We start from the raw sequence: 19951 nt of genomic DNA, 5'->3' as shown, positions 1-19951 counted from the left end.
ACAGAAGGAACACGAACCAAATATTCCCACAAGCTGCTAATTGAATCTGGGGAAGGGGGGGAATCCCTTTAAAAATTTGTGATTGAGTCAAAGGTGTGGGTAACCCTGACAGATACAGATTTCCTTGTTGGAGTATTCTTTTTGTTCTCTGTGGCACAGTAGCTAGCACAGTGAAGTGGCAATCTGCAACTCAAATTTCAAATTATCTACCAGCATTTTTTCATACTTCAAGGGGAGGGAGGGCAGTACCTTTATGCTGATGAAGGACTCTTGATCCAAGGACTTGGAAACACCCTCCCCTTCCTAAGATCAAACCTAACTACTTCACATTTCTTAGATGCTGCATGACCCTTATGGATTTAACCCTTAAACTGTCCAAACGTAGATCTACGTTTTTTCAACATTTGGAAGTATGTAAAAAAATGGAGATCTTTTTTTTTTTTTTTTTACATTTGAAAACGTGTAAAAAACTTTGATCTACATTTGTTTTTGTTATATATGAAAATATGTATAAAAACGTAGATCTACTTTTGGATCACTACGCATGTGAACGTAGATCTGTTTGGACAGTTTAAGGGTTAATGGTACCCATGACTATAATAATAATAATAATAATAATAAATATACCTACAGGATATCCTTTTACTATTATATTAATTTTTTATTATTATTTTTTATTAACACATTTGCTGTTTCCCACCAAGGCAGGGTGGCCCGTAAAAGAAAAACTTTCATCATTCACTCCATCACTGTCTTGCCAGAGGCATGCTTACACTACAATTATAAAACTGCAACATTAACAGCCCTCCTTCAGAGTGCTGGCACTGTTTACAGCATAATTTTGGCTCTGTCTCTAGCAGTATGTTAATACTAAATACAAAATAAAACTGTCATTATATCAACTTATAAGTTCTCTGTGATTAAGAAACTGCAAAGATTCTAACCTGCTGCAAGCCCAATGAAGAGCTGTTCGAAAATGGTTGTCAGTCAAGTCAACATTACACCTCTGCACACCTAAAATTCCATCCACAGTATCCTCTCTTGCCTCAGCAACAGCTAAATGCAATGCTGTTATACCATCAAAATCTTGCCAGTTGATACTGGAGGGAGCTGCAGCAATCAGAGTTCTTACACAGTATTTAGCACCCTCAGCCTTACTCATAGCTGCCCAATGCAGAGGTGTTTTGCCTTCTTGATCAGGCATAAGATTGTTAGCTCCGTGCTTTATTAGAAGACGTACATTTTCTTCTGATCCATATGCTGCTGCCCACAAAAGGGGAGTCCTCTGATAAAAAAAAAAAATATCTTCATACAGTATACAAGCAAGAATATTACAAAAACCATACAGCATAATTAAAAACTATCATATTAATATTTTCTTTTACCATATTCATGCTTAGTCCTTCTTGCTTGAAGAATAAGAAGTAATAAGTATTACTTTGTGTTTCTCATTTTTTTTTAACAAACCAGCTGTTTCCCACTGAGGTTGGGTGACCCCCACAAAAAAAAAAAAAATTCACCTGGTCACAGACCGGGCCGTGAGGGTGTTGACCCCCCGGAACTCTCTCTAGGTAAACTCCAGGTAAACTATCACTCCATCACTGTCTTAGCAGAGGGGTGCTGATACTACAGTTTTTTTCTTATTTCAACTAATTTCATCTTGAAAAATCATTTGTAAAGCAAATCACATTTTCCTAGACTTCTATTACTGTGTATAAATTAAAATATGCAATAATATATGTGTGTTGTAAGAGGTGACTAACATGCTGGGACCAAGGGGATAGTAACCCCTTCTCCTGTATACATTACTAAAGTTAAAAAGAGAAACTTTTGTTTTTCTTTTCGGGCCGCCCCACCTCGGTGGGATACGGCCAGTTTGTTGAAAGAAGAATACTATATAACAGAGAGAACAGTTTTTGACCATAAAATGTAAGAACAAGGAAAACTGAAAAAAAAAATACAAAATAACATGTACAGCCACTGAATGAATAAAGGTGAATGTGTTTTCTTCTTTTAGCCACTCTTACTTGGCAGGAGACGGCCGATGAGTTAAAAAAAAAGTGCTAAGACAAATTGTTGTGAATAGAGGCCATGACAGTCAGTTTTTTTATATTCACCTGTAAGAACTATGTGAAAGATGACACTGACCTGTTTCCATATACAAGTTTGTATAAAGGTGTGGGACTGAAAGATAATGAGTTTGACACAAAGTGGGAATTGTTACAGCTTTTCTTTGCCAATGACATTTCTTTTGGGAGATTCTGAAGAGAGGCTGAAAAAGTTGGTGGAGTGATTTGGGAGGGTATATCACAGAAGGAAATTAAAAGTAAACTTTGAAAAGAGCAAGGATATCACAGTAATATCTTAATACATTTCAGTATTATAGTGTACTACTCAGTTTGTCATTTACTGTATTTATCTTTCAACAAAGATCAATATTTCATAGTTAAGAAATTTTGCTAGAAAAAATTAATAGTGTGAGCATGGTAACACGTTATGAAGGTATTCAGGGAAACCGGTTAACCAGACTTGAGTCCTGTAGTCTAAAGGAGTGGTTAGAAATATATGCTGTTTGGAAGGACATCTGAACTGGTGTATCTGCATACCTCTGACAAAGACAATGAGTGGATAAATGATGATGAAAGTGTTGTTGTTTTTTGAGTCACCCTGCCTTGGTGGGAGATGGCCAGTGTGTTAAAAAAAATATACAGTATTTTCCAGGGCAAATCTTTCTTTAACCCTTTCGAGGTCTGTGCCGTAGTACTATGGGTTTGAGTTCAGTTCACTCAGATAAGCAGAGAGCAGTAAATTTGGGCCTAGATATGAGAGACTGGGTCTATACAGTGAGTGTGTACCTTGTAAAAAAAATTCTGCCCCCCACAGTGCATGATGAGAAAAAACTGTAACCATGAATTTGGTTCCAAATAGTGACTTTGTGGTGTATTTTTGGACGGTTTTTATGGCTGCATTCTCGGTTTCTTGATATCATTTGACAGAATGGATGATATATCACAGATATAGAGATAATTTTTTATTGGTTTCAGGACTGAAAGTAGTTTGAAACTGAGCTCAAATTAGCAGAAATGTTCAATTTTTGCCAATATTCCAGAGGACACAAATTATGTCACTCGTCCAACATGCTTCCAACTAGTCAGTATTAATTCATTCACAAATGCGCTGACATTATTTATACAATAATTACAGTAATGCACTAGTCTGCATACTGGTAAATCTTTTGTGAATAAAAATCTTTGTGGGAATAAAAATTCAAAATGGAAAGCAAGTGTAATATAGGAGAGGCCTTGGGATATAACTAATGAACAGAGGAAATGTTAAGTGCAAGGAATATCTACATTGTTAATTCTGGACTCGAGTCCAGAATTTTGTGTGAAACTTGTCAACTTACAGATTACTGATCCCTCTACTGGGTAGATGAAATAGCTAAATTGGCAGTTTCTTGTACTCAATCAACAGAATGGAATGAATACTAGTGAAACAGCTATGAGCTTGGTCAACTGAAACAATGGAACTGGCCAAAAATAGAACCCAAAGTGGGCAAAATTTCATAAGCAAAAAAAATTTTTTTTTTTTTAATTCCTGGACCCTAAAAGCAATTCTCAGATCAGGGGTCTGGACCCCTGCTTCAGAGCAACACTGCCAGAAATAATGAGAGTTAAAACATTCTCATCAATGACCCGTAAACAGTCCAAGCAGATCTACGTTCACATGTGTAGTGCTACAAAAGTAGATTTACGTTTTTTTACATATTTTCAAATATAATAAAAAAAGAGTAGATCAAAGTTTTTTTACACATTTTCAAATGTAAAAAAACAAAAAGAAGATCTACTTTTTTTACATACTTTCAAATGTTGAAAAAACGTATATATACGTTTGGACCGTTTACGGGTTAATATCCAGTGATGTCGTGAAATACATACCTTCTTGTGGTCCTCTGTATCCAGTGTTCCAGGTGCTGCATACTTGAGCAGGACTTGTAGACACTTGCTATTACTATGTATGGCTGCATGATGTAGCGGTGTCACACCTTTCACATCCTGAGCCAGCCAAACACCACCCTGACCTTCACAGTTAGTTATTCCTTTGCTCTCAACTGCATGCAGAATGGCCTTGATGCAACCCAGATGTCCCTATATGAATTAAAATCATTTATGATTTTTTTTAATTATTATAATCACGATTAAGCACTAAACCCACAAGGGTCATACAGCACTGTTAGAATTTTTGAATGACCTCATGACTGGGCAAGTTTCTTATTTTCAACTTCTTTCTCTCATTACTTGAGTAAAATCTGATTTGAAATAGATAACATTTTCTGTATTCTCATCCCTCTATAAAACAAATAATTACTGTAATTACGTAATCCTAGCTTTTTACCATTTACATCAGTATTATCTGTTTACTTAAAATTTATACAGAAAATCCTCAGTTTATAAACAAGTTGCATTTTTGTTTTTGTTTTTTTAAATTTATAAACAGGTTGATTGTATAGAAAACAAAGAATTGGTTAGTTTTACGTGTGTTCATATTTTGGTTCAGCAGTTGTAAACACTGAACTGGTCCCTTGATGCCTCATTTGTAAGTGTGAATGCATAATTCAGGGCACCTCTAGAGTAAGAGACTTCCTGTACACAAGTTCAACTTCATTCACAATTCATCTGACAAGCATGATACGAGTTCAACTTTATTGATCATTCATCTGACAAGAATAAAACTAGACTAACTACTAATTATCTCAATCTCATTTATTGATCATTCATCTGACAAGAATAAAACTAGACTAACTACTAATTATCTCAATCTCATTTATTGATCATTCATCTGACAAGAATAAAACTAGACTAACTACTAATTATCTCAATCTCATCCACACACCATTCAAACCCAATGTGTACTAATCCTTTTTCTCACTTCTAACTTGTGTATTCTAGATGTTTATTAAGGTTTGTTTTACCTGAACTGTACTAGATGCAGCAGTGTACATGTGTATTTATTTACTGCTAAGTTATCAGTCATTACTTACTAAGGCAGGGTGATCTACAGATAGTAATACTGATGAGAATGTATGAGAAAATTGTTGGTTAGTCTGTATGAGTACAGTGTTGATGAGTGCATGACTGACTGCATTCATCACTGGTAACTATTCACAACTGTAATGATGGTGAAACATAATGCTTATGACTGCATGAAAATAACTCCATTCAGTTTCCTAGTACAGTAATGCATTCCCAACTCAAACTGAGGGCTTAACGCAGTCATAATTCAAGAAAACTTAATTTTTTCTTTTTAACACACTGGCCCTTTCCCACCAAGGTAGGGTGACTCAAAAAAGAAGAAACACTTTCACCCTTGCTCATTCCATCACACTCTTGCCAGGGGTGGGCCAACATTACAGTTCAGATGCCCCTCCAAACTGCAATATCCATCTCTCCTTCAGAGACAGTGACTGTACTTCCCACCTCCAGGACTCAAGTCTGGCTAATCAATTTCCCTGAATCCTTTCATAAATGTTATTTTGCTCACACTCCAACAGCACATCAAGCCATAAAAACCACTTTCCAACATTCACTCCTATCTAACATGCTCACACACACCTGTTGGATGTCTAAGCTCATCATATACAAAACCCCCATTGCCCCCTCCCTTCAACCTTTCCTACTTTATAAGCAGCAAAGTGTAATGGAGTGCGATTATGCGAGTCAGTGGCATCAGGTCTTGCTCCAGCCCGGAGAAGTGTTTCTACAGCTTCCTGATGGTTGCCCATTACTGCATACATAAGGGCAACACGCCCCCATTGATCACGAGCCTCAAGGTCTATACTTGCATCTGAAATGTTAAGATTAAAGGCCACTATATCAGCTGTGTGTCTTAGATGTAAAACATGATTGTAAAGGAGCTACTTTTCTAGACAAAATTGTAAGTGCAGTTAAAGCCCATTATCTAATTATCACCCCTCTATAAGGCAGCTAATCACTTCATACAGAAGCAATTAACTCTAAGTGTGAGCAACATATATAGTATACAAATTGAACCAAACTGTGTATGACCTATAAATATGCTTAATATTTATTCATTTCAACAATATATCCCCATGTTTGAGTGCTAAAACACATTAATAAACTAGTGTATGTAGGATCAGTTAATAAAAAATGAAAAACAATTATAATCTGGCACCAATAAATTGTAAAGCATATATGCCACTATGCACATTCATCCCACTATTGCCAATGAGTGAAATTTTTGCCAACTTCAACACACCATAAAATCATAAGTTTTCTTCTGATTTCATTTTTGTTTTCAAAGGTCTACTTAGAAAAACTGACTCTTTCAAACTATAAGATTTTTTTTTAATTTTGCCACTCATATGAATATTCAAAATGCAGGACCTGTCACGGTTAATGGGCTAATAGCCAACTTATACGTTGGTTTATGTGCAACCAGCCATAAGTCTGGTTGATCAGGCACTTATCTACTGTGAGGCCTGGTAATGGAATGGGCCGGGAGGCACTGACCCCTAGAACACCCTCCAGGTATACACCAGGTATTATATACGTACATTTCTCATTATACACAAGCATACTCTAATTCTGTTTTCATGTATTACTTATGCTTTATATTATTCTTAGCACTAAATCTGTATTGTCATACATCACCTGGGAATTACAGGCTAATCAGATCTGATTCAACAAAGAAAAGACTAGCTCCACTTCTTTAAATCAAGAGCCCTTCAACATTATCAAGGATGACTAGGGAAAGAAGGCAATAATGCTGCAAACAGATATTTGCTATGAGCAAGGAATAATAGGAAAGATTCTAAGTACAGTATATTAAACCAAACGAAGATAGTGTACAGTATAAACAAAAAGTCGACAAATTTCCTGACTTGCATTGAAACAAGAGTGTCCAACCTTGAAGAACTTCTGAAAGCTTAAGCTTGTCTGCAAGAATGGCTGCAGAATGAAGCAGGGTCCCAGCCTGGCCTAGATGTAATAGCGAGGAGCCAGGAACGCGCAGTCCTCCGATAAGAGGCGAGCCCACATTACTGAAATGATAGCCTGCTCCTGTGAGGAATCCTGGTGCTGATGGTAATGGTGGCAAGCCTGAAAGATAGCAAAAGTGAAATGCAAATTTCAGTTATTCATTTGACTTTCTTTTGACAAAATATTTTTGTATCATATCACTGAGGAGGAGTAATAATGTGTGCTTCAAAATGTAAATGGATATTTAATTTTTGGTATGAGGTAAGGAAATGCAACAAGATATAATCAGCAAACATGAATATTAAAGAAAATGTTTCAGTCCATAATGGATAATTATCAGATCATGAAAGAAAGGTCATATGAAGAGGTGAGGAAAATAATTGAAAACAGGTCAAGTGAAGAGAAAGTCAAAATCAGGTCTGAGTATTTGATAATGTACTACTTGGAACAGAAACAAAATGGAGAGTAAGCTTCATAATACCTAGGAATGTTTAGAAGAGGAATAAATAGTTTTATCAACATATCAATTTATGGTATAGCTATGGTCTCTAACATGACAGAAAACAAGTGATGTTTGTGCCAGCAAAGTGAACAATTCTCTTACACATACATAAAAATATACGAGACAACTGGAAAAAATAAAAGCCACATTTTCAAATCACAGAATATCAGTATAGACATAAAGAACTCTAGAATGCATTTTTTTCTCCAGTGTCAGATAGCCTGGAAAAGTTTCCAAAAAGAAATATGTTTACTACAACTACAATACTGAAACTAAGCATTTGTGTGGCAAACTATATAATGAATATGGGGCACCAGGAACATAACTATTAATATACCTACAAAGTAGGTAATCACACACCAGTAATCATTCATATACAAACACTGAGGTGTGACTGAAAAAGTCCAAGAACAAATAACAAATAAACCCATACTAAACAAACACTAAAGGTTACAAAAGTTTAAGGTAAATATCCCTCAAATGTAATATGCTGACAGACTGCAACCACTAATGGAGATGGAACTGTCTTCTCATGTGAGTGTGAAATGGAAGCCTGTTAAATGTTTTATACTTTGGCATGATTCCTGGCCCTTTCTTTGTCAATAAACACTTAAGATGACAAATAAATCTTGCAACTATACAGTACTATTTACATCCAGGATACTCTACACATATGCAGATGTGCATGCATGCATATATTATATTATTATCGAGAGCAATGTGTGGTGTGAATACCATGCAGAGCATTTGGAGCATTTGGAGGTGGCTTGGGCAACTAACCCCTTCAACAACCAGAGGGTGTACAGAAAGGGTGTATAAATCTGAGGGTGGAGAGTAGGAAGGATAGAGGTCATCCTGAAAATGACTGAAGGGAAGAGGGGGGGTAAAAGGGGTCTGGAGTTTTAGGGGCATGAGCATCCAGTAGGCTTGTGTGAGCATGGTAGAAAGGAACGAAGGGAGACAAGTAGTTTTCATCTGATGTGCTTTTGGAGTGTAAGCAAAATAACTTTCATGATTAGATTCAGGGAAACCATTTAGCCAGACTTGAGTCCTGGAGGTAGTAAGTGCAGTGCCTGCACTCTGAAGGAGAGGTAGGTATGCTATCAAAAGGTAATCCGACTGATGATTGCATTTTTTTTTGGGGGGGAGGAGGGGGAGCACCCTGCCTTGGTCCTTAGCTACATTCACTTTTTCCATACTGCCTCCTTCCAATCTGATATCCACTCTTTCATTACCAAAATTGTTTATTACCATCATCAGCTTTCTCTTTCGTAAGTTCATTTTTAATTTCCCTATTTTGCATACTTCTCTTCAGAATCTCCCAAAAGCAACTGTAATAACTCCCATTTTTGCGTTAGATTCTGTATATGTAAATAAATATATAATATATAAATATAAATGGGTAGTGGGTTGGTAGACAGCAACCGCCCAGGGAGGTACTACCGTCCTGCCAAGTGAGTGTAAAACGGAAGCCTGTAGTTGTTTTACATGATGGTAGGATTGCTGGAGTCCCTTTTTCTGTCTAATAAACAGGCAAGATTTCAGGTACGTCTTGCTACTTCTACTTACACTTAAGTCACACTATACATACATGTACAAACATATATACACACCCATCTGGGTTTTCTTCTATTTTCTTTCTAGTTCTTGTTTATTTCCTCTTATCTCCATGGGGAAGTGAAACAGAATTCTTCCTCCGTAAGCCATGCGTGTTGTAAGAGGCGACTAAAATGCCGGGAGCAAGGGGCTAGTAACCCTTTCTCCTGTATATATTACTAAATTTAAAAGGAGAAACTTTTTTTTTGACATTGTTTACAAGCCAGGGCGGACGGTTTCATGCTTACATTCGATAAATTTTGTATTATTCCAGTGTTTTTAGTGCTTGTAACTGCTAATTAAGCCACCATGGGCCCAAAGAAAGCTTCTAGTGCCAACCCCGTGGTAAAAAGGGTGGGAAATACTATCGAAAAACTATTGTACCATGGTGCAGCTGCTGTTGCTGCTGCACCATGGTCTGCTGCTGCTGTATCATGATCAGCTGCTGCTGCTCCTGCCATACCATGGTCAGCTGCTGCTCCTGCTGTACCACGGTCAGCCGCTACTGTACCACTGTCAGCTGCTGCTGCTGCTGTACCACAGTCAGCTGCTGCTGTACCACTGTCAGCTGTTGCTGCTGCTGTACCACTGTAGCTGCTGCTGTACCATGGTCAGCTGCTGCTGCTGCTGTACCATGGTCAGCTGCTACTGCTGCTGTACCACGGTTAGCTGCTGCTGCTGCTGCTGTACCACTGTCAGCTGCTGCTCCTGCTGCTGCTGCTGTACCACAGTCAGCTGCTGCTGCACCATGGTCAGCTGCACTACTCAAAGATATGGATAGACTGTTGTTGGTGTGGCTTATCGAGAATACCGAGAAACAATTAACCCCGGAGGGTTAGCCACCCAGGATAACCCAAGAAAGTTAGTGTATCATTGAGGACTGTCTAACTTATTTCCACTGGGGTCCTTAATCTTGTCTCCCAGGATGCGACCCACACCAGTCAACTAACACCCAGGTGAACAGGAAAAAATGCTCATACTGGTGAATTTAAGGCCAGCAAAGGTTGGTTAGAGAGATTTAAGAATCATAGTGGCATACACAGTGTGACCAAACAGAGTTGAATAACTATAGGCCAATATCCAACTTACACCCTCTCTCAAAAATCTTCGAAAAATTAATTCATAAACGAATCTACTCCTACCTTATCTCCCAAAACATACTCAACCCCTGCCAATTTGGATTCAGGCCTAATAAAAATACTAATGATGCTATTATACACATGCTAGAACATATATACACTGCAATAGAGAAAAAAGAAGTCCCACTGGGGATCTTCATTGACTTACGTAAAGCTTTTGATACAGTTGACCATGACTTGCTCCACGTAAAATTGTCACACTATGGTATAAGAGGGCACTCCCTCAACTACCTCAAGTCATACCTCAGCAACAGAAGCCAATATGTGTACGCAAATGGGGCAAACTCTTCTGCACAACCAATTACAGTTGGTGTCCCACAGGGAAGTGTCCTTGGCCCTCTTCTCTTTCTCCTATACATAAATGACCTACCAAATGCTTCGCAATTACTCAAACCCACACTATTTGCTGATGACACAACATACGTCTTCTCCCACCCGAGCCCAGTCACGCTAGCCAATACTGTAAATACCGAATTACAGAAAATATCTACCTGGATGAGTACTAACAAACTTAACACTAAACATTGACAAAACCTACTTCATTCAGTTTGGTAACAGAGCTACAGATGTCCCTCTTAACATAATGATAAACGGATCACCTATCACAAAGCTAACAGAGGGAAAATTCTTAGGAATCCACCTTGATAATAGACTCAAATTTCATACACATATACAACAAATTTCTAAGAAAATTTCCAAGACTGTAGGCATACTATCGAAGATACGGTACTATGCTCCACAGTCAGCCCTCCTGGCCCTATATCACTCTCTTATTTACCCCTATCTCACCTATGGAATTTGTGCATGGGGCTCAACAACAAGTAACCATCTCAGACCACTAATTACCCAACAAAAGGCTGCAGTTAGAATGATAACAAATTCTCACTACAGGCAGCACATTCCACCAATATTCAATACACTCAACCTACTCACCATACAAAACATCCATACTTATTACTGCACCTATTACATACATAGAACACTCAACTCTGATATTAACCCTCCCCTCAAACATCTCCTTGCCAACCTCAACAGAACACATGACCATAACACAAGGCACAGATCACCCTTTGATATTCCTCATGTCCATCTCACGCTATGCAAAAACTCAATGCACATAAAAGGCCCTAAAATCTGGAATTCATTACCTGTAAATATAAAAGAAACACTACCTGTTTATAAATTCAAGTCTCTTCTCAAAGATCACTTACTCACCCAAAACCAAATAAATACTGAATAACTGAACCTTATAAATTGTATATCTTAAATGTTTCTCACAATTATATCACATAAATGTTAAACCTAAAACCCAATCTAACTTTATTATTTTTTAAATACACTACCTAACAGAATACTCCATTCTACTGAATTTACAACAATGCATGCAACCATATGACCTGTCTTTGTAATACTCACTTGTGCTTTATAGTAATCTGTTTACATTAATGTTTTTTCACTGATTTCATCATTGCTTAGTTAATCTTAAGTTAATTTTAAGCCAGCCCGTAATGCTATGCATAGTATAAGTGGCTTTGGCATGCTGCTCTTATCTGTATTTTTTTGTACCTCTGTATGTGTGCTCAAATTATAAATAAATAAATAAATAAATAAATAAGGCCTGTTCTGGAAGAAAATGCCAAACAGGACCTACATTACTCAGGAGGAAAAGGCATTCCCAGGACACAAAGCAGTGTCTCATCACTACATCTTCAATAAAGGTAAGTGTCATTTATTCTTCATTTAGTAGTACATGCACAATATATATTGTGCATGTACTACTCTACTACTGTGCATGTATCCTTTTTGTGTGTAGGAAAATGTATATTTCACGTGGTAAAAATTTTTTTTCATACTTTCGGGTGTCTTAAACGGATTAATTTGATTTCCATTATTTCTTATGGGGAAAATTAATTCAACCTACGATCATTTCGTCTTACGATGGGCTCTCAGGAACGGATTAATGTCGTAAGTCGGGGGTCCACTGTACTAAGTCTATGTGAGTTATTCAGGAGTGCTGGAGGTTCAGTTCTACATCTGCTAGTAGCAGGACAAGATCCTCGAACCAGTTGGATATACATATTACAGAACCTCTGTCCACAAACCTGATGGTAGTATGCAACCAGATGCCAAGGGGCTACTACAGGGATATCCTGGATTAAATCCAGGGGTCATGCCATGGCTGCTATAATAAAAGTTCATGAAAGCTGGACTGAAGCTAAAAATCTGAAAAAAAAAAAAAATAGATCATAAGATCCTGTAAATATATGTGCTGGATATATTTACAGGAGGTTATACTACAGCTGGTGCATTCAGATGCAGTATGCATTTATGCGCAACATAAATATTACATACTCTCATTATCTATTTATGTAGGGGTACCCGTAATTTTTTTTTTTTAAATACTGAATAGGTGCTGAAGCTTAGAAATGTGATAGCAGAAGAGCATAGTATGACAAAGAATTAAAAATAATTGTTAGGTATTTATTAAACCTTGTAAAAATCCTTGGAATTATGAGTTAGCTCAAAAAACTTCACTGACGTGTATTCAGTGCACTGGTTCACTTAATTCACTGGTGCCTTAGTAGCCCCTTTATTGTGATAAAAAGAAAGCAGGTTTTATTGTTACTTTATTGCCAAAGAGACAAAAGCTGACAATGACTGTTTGTTATCTTTGTGTGTGAAGACTACTGCATGTCAGTCATATTAACCCTTTGACTGTTCTGGTCGTATATATACGTCTTACGAGCCACCGTGTTTGACGTATACATACTCATAAATTTTAGCAGCTTCAAATCAAGCAGGAGAAAGCTAGTAGGCCCACATGTGAGAGAATGGGTCTGTGTGGTCAGTGTGCACCATATAAAAAAATCCTACAGCACGCAGTGCATGAGAAAAAAAAAACTCCGACCGTTTTTTAATTAAAATGCCGACTTTGTGGTCTATTTTCGTATAGTATTTATGGTTGTACTCTCGTTTTCTTGGTCTCATTTGATAGAATGGAAAACATATTATAGAAATAGAGGTGATTTTGATAGGTTTTACAATGAAAAGAATCTTGAAATGGAGCTCAAAGTAGGGAAAATTTTTTATTTTTGTCGATGTTCAAAAGCAAACAAATGATGTAATTTTCCAATAAATGTCCAAGTAATCACTCTAATATGCAGTCATGAATGGTTTGACATTATTTATACAATTATTACAACATTGCAGTAGTCTGCATAACAGTAAACCTTCTATTTTTTTTTTTTGAATAAAAATTCAAAATAGAAAGCAAGAGTAATATCAGAGGGGCCTGACTGATGAACACAGAAAATGTTATTTTAGAGCCAGGAATGTCTGCATTGTTCATTCTGCACCCTATTTTGAAATTGTCATATATTTTAATTTTCATAAAATTGGCCAAATTGCCAATTTTTGACCACGTTATTGGGTAGGTGAAATTGGTAAATAGGCAGTTTCTTGTACTCAATCGATAGAAAAAACGAAGTTCTGAAGAAATAGCTATAAGTTTGGTTGACTGGAGCAATGGAATTAGCTGAAAATAGGGCCAAAACTGGGCGAAATCGCCGATTCGTAAATATTGCTGAGGTCGCTAACTTCGCAAGAGCATAATTCCGTCAGTTTTCCATCAAATTTCGTTCTTTTGGTGTCATTACAATAAGGAAAAGATTCTCTATCATTTTATAAGAAAAAATATTTTTTTGGGGGGGGGGGGAAATTTTGGGACACCAGGCGACACCTCAGGATTTGGGATTGCGACAGTCAAGGGGTTAAAATACAGCATTAATTTTTTATGGAATTTATTAAATTGGAGAAATGCTAAACCCATTACATTCATGCAGTGCCTGATCCAAGGTAGAGGAGGGCAGCTCCAAATCCTTATGTTAAACAGTCCTCAATGACACACTGACTTTCTTAGGTTATCCTGGGTGGCTAACCCTCTGAGTTAAAAATCCAAACAAATTTTATTTTGTCTTAACCCTTCACAAGCATCAAAATCATTTTAACCCTTAACCCCTTGACTATCGCAACCCCAAATCCTGAGGTGTCTCTTGGTGTCGCAAAATTTCAAAAAAAAAAAAAAAATATTTTTTCTTATGAAATGATAGAGAATCTTTTCCTGATTGTAATGACACCAAAAGAACGAAATTTGAAGGAAAACTGATGGAATTACACTCTTACAAAGTTAGCGACCACGCCGATATTTACGAATCGGCAATTTCGCATACATATTTTGAGCCCTATTTTTGGCTAATTCCATTGTTCCAGTCGACCAAACTCATAGCTATTTCTTTAGAACTCCATTTTTTTCTATCGAATGAGTACAAGAAACTGCCCATTTACCGATTTCAACTACCCAATAACGTGGTCAGAAATTTGCAATTTGGCCAATTTCACGAAAATTAAAAAATATGACAATTTCAAAATAGGGTCCAGAATGAACAATACAGACATTCCTGGCTCTGAAATAACATTTTCTTTGTTCATCAGTCATGTCTCCAGGCCCCTCTGATATTACTCTTGCTTTCTATTTTGAATTTTTATTCAAACAAAAAAAGAAAAGATTTACTGTTATGCAAACTGCTGCAATATTGTAATAATTGTATAATGTCAACCCATTCATGACTGCATATTAGAATGGCTAGTTGAACATTTATTGGGCAATGACATCATTTGTTTACTTTTGAACATTGGTAAAAATCAAACATTTCTCCTAATTTGAGCTCCATTTCAAGGTTTTTTTCAGACTAAAATGCTTTCCATTCTATCAAATGAGACCAAGAAAACGAGAATACAACCATAAATACTATACGAAAAGAGACCACAAAGTCAGCACTTTAATTAAGAAAAAAAATGGTCGGAGTTTTTTTTTCTCATTATGCACTGCGTGCTGCAGGATTTTTTTATATGGTGCACACTGACCACACAGACCCATTCTCTCACATGTGGGCCTACTAGCTTTCTCCTGCTTGATTTGAAGTCACTAGAATTTATGAGTATGTATATATACATTTTAGGTAGTAGGTTGGTAGACAGCAACCACCCAGGGAGGTACTACCGTCCTGCCAGGTGAGTGTAAAACTGAAGCCTGTAATTGTTTTACACGATGGTAGGATTGCTGGTGTCTTTTTTTTCTGTCTCATACACGTGCAAGATTTCAGGTACGTCTTGCTACTTCTACTTACACATAGGTCACACTACACATACATATACAAGCATATATATATACACACACCCCTTTGGATTTTCTTCTATTTTCTTTCTAGTTTTTGTTCTTGTTTATTTCCTCTTACCTCCATGGGGAAGTGGAACAGAATTCTTCCTCCGTAAGCCATGCGTGTTGTAAGAGGCAACTAAAATGCCGGGAGCAAGGGGCTAGTAACCCCTTCTCCTGTATATAATGCTAAATGTAAAAGGAGAAACTTTCGTTTTTCCTTTTGGGCCACCCCGCCTCGGTGGGATACAGCCAGTGTGTTGAAAGAAAGTATATATACGTCAAAAGCGGTGGCTCATAAGACGTATATATATGACCGAAACAGTCAAAGGGTTAAACTGTCCAAACATAGATCTATGTTTCCCCGCGTAGCGCTCCGAACATAGATCTACATTTTTTACATAAGAAAGAATGTAAAATTGAACGTAGATCTACTTTCAGAGCGCTACACGCACAAACGAAGATCTACATTTGGACAGTTTAAGGGTTAATAAATAACCTCCCAACTGTTCATCACATCCCAAATGTGGCACACTAAGAGTATGTTACAGTTTATTTGGCATATGTCACATTCCCACATAGGCATGTCTCCCGACCAGCAAACCAGGTGCTAAGGGTTTAACGATAAGGCGCCCCATCGTTATACCCTTAGCACCTGGTTCACTGGTTGGGAAGTATGCCTATATGACACCAAAATTCTTACAATTGACTATAGAGTCACTTTTCTACTCCATTAATATATACATTAGTAAAAGATGAAGTTATAATTTATTCAGAAAAACTGCAGAGTGCACAAACAACAGATGAAATAAATCTAATACAAGGAATATATGCTAAGGTTAGATGAAAACAGTGCAGAAAATGGCACAATGAAAGTAGTAAACAGCAATAGGTCAAAGTACAGTGTAAGATGCATGGGATATAGACAGAGCATAGGAGAAGAATAAACTACCATATCTTAAAGGAAATAAACATGAATCAGCAATAAAAAAAAATATGCTAGAAATATAGTAGGAGTGACTTAAGGAACATTAACAGTGAATGGTATAACTAAATATTATTACAGGATATTAAGAAGCTAAAAGCCCAGGTGGATCATCCAGGGCTGAATTCTACAATTCATATAAGAGGCTTAAAGGTAAATTTCCACATGTAACTCTTGCAAACAAAAGAAAATTTACACATTACCTGATGAAAGGCAGCACTGTTGTTCTGAACAACTGGAGGAGATACTAGAGAAACATTATGAGGTATATTTGAGTACACTGAATGAGGTGTACTTGGAGATACATCTTGAAGTTCATCCCCTATTTTCGTAGCCTCAATTTCCTTTTTGTGATTTTCTTTGTCTGCCTTTACATTCTGCCCTTGTATACTGGGGTCTCCAGTTTGAGAATTTTCGTAAGTGCTTGAAGTGCAATGAGTTTTGTCTGTGGTTTCATGTGACACATTTTGGTTATTGGATGCCATAATATTTTATGCGTTTCATAGATCATCATCATTTCACATCAAACTGCAAAGAAAGTTAAGTAAGTTAATGGTAATGAGTTTCAAAGACTGTATAGCCTTTTGTATTTTACCAAACTGTTGTATTCTAAATTATTTACATGTACAATTGCTAGCCAGTCATTCAACAGATACTGAATAGTATAAGGAAAAAAAATGGGTACAAATATTGCAGTGTACTGAGCTTTGGATACCCTTTTTTTTTTATCTTGTTTATGTACTAAACAAAAGGAAAGATATGGAGGATGGTGGAGACAACACTTTAGTATACTATATGGATTTACAAATTATTACCCTATACTGTAAACACTGTATACAGTACATAATTTACTATCAATGTAATAATTTGCATAATAACCCAAAAAAGCCAGTCTGGTTTATTTCCATTTGAGGCCCTATGATCTTTCACTTTAAACCATTTTTTTTTTTTAACATGCTGGCCAGCTCCCACTAAGGCAGGGTAAACTTGAAAAACAAACAATTTCACCATCATTCACACCATCACTGTCGTTCCAGAGGTGCAGAGATACAACAGTTTAGATGTTACTCTAAACAACAAATACCCCTCCTTTAGAATGCAGGCATTGTACAGTGGACCCCCGGTTAACGATATTTTTTCACTCCAGAAGTATGTTCAGGTGCCAGTACTGAGCGAATTTGTTCCCATAAGGAATATTGTGAAGTAGATTAGTCCATTTCAGACCCCCAAACATACACGTACAAACGCACTTACATAAATACACTTACATAATTGGTCACATTCGGAGGTGATCGTTATGCGGGGGTCCACTGTATTTCCCACCTCCACAGCTCAAGTCTGCTAACCAGTTTCTCTGAATCCCTTCACAAAATATAACCCTTCTCACACTCCAACAGCTCGTCAAACCCCAAAAACCCTTCATCTTCACTCACTTCTAACTCACACGTGCCTGCCAAATGTCCAAGCCCCTTGCACACAAAACTTTCTTTACCCCCCTCCCTTCAGCCTTTCCTAGGACAACCCCCAGCCTGCCTTCCCTCCAATACAAATTTATACACCTCCATGCATACAATGAACACACACATCTTAATGCATTTGGTAAAACCAATATAATGTAGGTTTTGCTAGGCACCTAAATGCTGTGTAAATGGTAAAAAATAGAAGCTAATTATACCAAAAGCCAAAATAATCCAACCTACAATACCTAACTTAACCTACACTGCCAACAGTAGATACGGAACTTGCCTATTTCTGTTAGGTAATGGACTCAAATACAGCTATTGTGACATTTTTATTGTGGCAATGTTTCTCTCTCCCGGAGCTTTGTCAAACTGGCTTAACAAAGCTCCTGGAAAGCTAAACGTTGTCACAATAAAGTGTCACATTAGTTGCATCTTCATCCATTTACCTAACATTTTATCAGTAATTCTACCATTATTACTAATTGTTTATTCTGTTTATATTTAGATATGGAACTTGTTTGTTTCTGTTGAGGTTCAGTGTGATTGACAGGCCTCTCAACTGACTCAATAATAACTAGTGATTAGTCCTGACATGGAATTTGCTGGTGTTTCCTTATGACAAGAATCTTGTGGTGTTGTCTAGTGAAGTAATGGAGGCAGGATCCATAAAAAAGCTTTATAAGGAGGTATGATGAAGCTAATGGAGCAGGGAGAGAATGGACCCAACAGACCAGTGACGAGGCAGGGCCAGGAGTTGTGAATCAGCCCCTGCAACCACATACAGGTGAGTAAACATTTCTTTTTAAGAATTCAGCGACAGTTAAGAGCATACTAAACAATTATTTTTATTATTACAATCAAAACTAAGTGCTAAACCCACACAGGTCATATAGTGCTAGGACACTCAGCTCACACACACGGGTTCAGGGGTTGATCCCCGGTATGGGTGGAAACATTATAATGTGTTTCCTTAAGACACCTGCTGTCCATGTTCCCCTAGAAGTAAAATAGGTACCTGGGTGTTAGTCAACTGGTGTGGATCGCATCCTGGGGAAAAAAATTGACTTAATTTGCAGGAAATGCTCTGCATAACCAGGGACTTCTACATAGTAGTATGTCACTGATGTCAGCTATGGTCTATATAAGTTGTATCATGTACTTGTTAGGCAAAATATGGAATTATATTTGCTATTCTTTCAACACATCAGCCGTATCCCACTGAGGTGGGCTATTATCTACCTAAATAATAATTTACATAATAAAAATGTTCAGTGGGTCATAAATACTCCACTTGTATTTAAAAAAAAATAATGCGCAAGTTCTTGAGAGAACCAGACCTCAATACCAGCATCAGATTTGATCCAAGAAGGGGGATCAAGAACCTCCCTTGAGGAGTGTTGGATCAAGAGCCCTTCACCAGTAATTATTATAGACATACATTGGCTATAAATTACATATTATAATTATTATAATGAAAACTAAGCGCTAAACCCCCAAGGGTCATACAGACCTTGGATCAAGAGCCCTTTGCCAGTAATTATTATATGCATACACTGACTATTAATTATGTATTATTATTACAATCAAAACTAAGAGCTAAACTCACAAGGGTCACACAGTATGAATTACGGAATATAATAAAAAAGCACGAAACCCACAAGGGCCACACAGTATAAGTTACATATTATCAAAAAAGAAGTGCTAAACCCATAAGGGCCACAGTATAAATTACAGTATTATTATAATAAAAAAGAGTGCTAAACACACAAGGGCCACACAGCATAAATTAAAAACTATAATAAAAAAGAAGCACTAAACCCACAAGGGCCACAGTATAAATTACCTATTATGTATTATTATAATAAAAAAGAGTGCTAAACACACAAGGGCCACACAGTATAACTTACAAACTATAATAAAAAAGCACTAAACCCACAAGGGACACAGAGCATAATTTGACTATTATTATTATAAAAAAGAGCACTAAACCCACTAGGGTCCTCCAGCCTAAATTACATATATTTAACACAAACATATTTCATCTTAGCTTTGG

At 37.0% G+C, this 19951-nt stretch overlaps 1 protein-coding gene across 4 annotated transcripts in view; it reads right to left on the bottom strand.

Annotated features, from left to right (window-relative positions):
* Positions 1-19951, bottom strand: part of LOC128703839 (ankyrin repeat domain-containing protein 50) — a 125375-nt gene that overhangs the window by 95523 nt on the left and 9901 nt on the right. For all 4 annotated transcript variants that reach the window (XM_070103727.1, XM_070103728.1, XM_070103726.1 and 1 more), the window contains 6 exons: positions 16639-16963; positions 12338-12458; positions 6927-7118; positions 5678-5844; positions 3939-4148; positions 945-1285 (listed from right to left, as the gene is read on the bottom strand). In XM_070103727.1, coding sequence (XP_069959828.1) covers positions 945-1285; positions 3939-4148; positions 5678-5844; positions 6927-7118; positions 12338-12458; positions 16639-16920 — 1313 coding nt within the window. In that variant the 5' untranslated portion in view covers positions 16921-16963. The remainder of the gene's footprint in view (positions 1-944; positions 1286-3938; positions 4149-5677; positions 5845-6926; positions 7119-12337; positions 12459-16638; positions 16964-19951) is intronic.

This window comes from Cherax quadricarinatus, chromosome 87, assembly GCF_038502225.1.
Source record: "Cherax quadricarinatus isolate ZL_2023a chromosome 87, ASM3850222v1, whole genome shotgun sequence".
NCBI lineage: Eukaryota > Metazoa > Arthropoda > Malacostraca > Decapoda > Parastacidae > Cherax > Cherax quadricarinatus.
The sequence above is the reverse complement of the archived record's forward strand: the minus strand, read 5'-3'. Positions and strand labels throughout refer to the sequence as shown.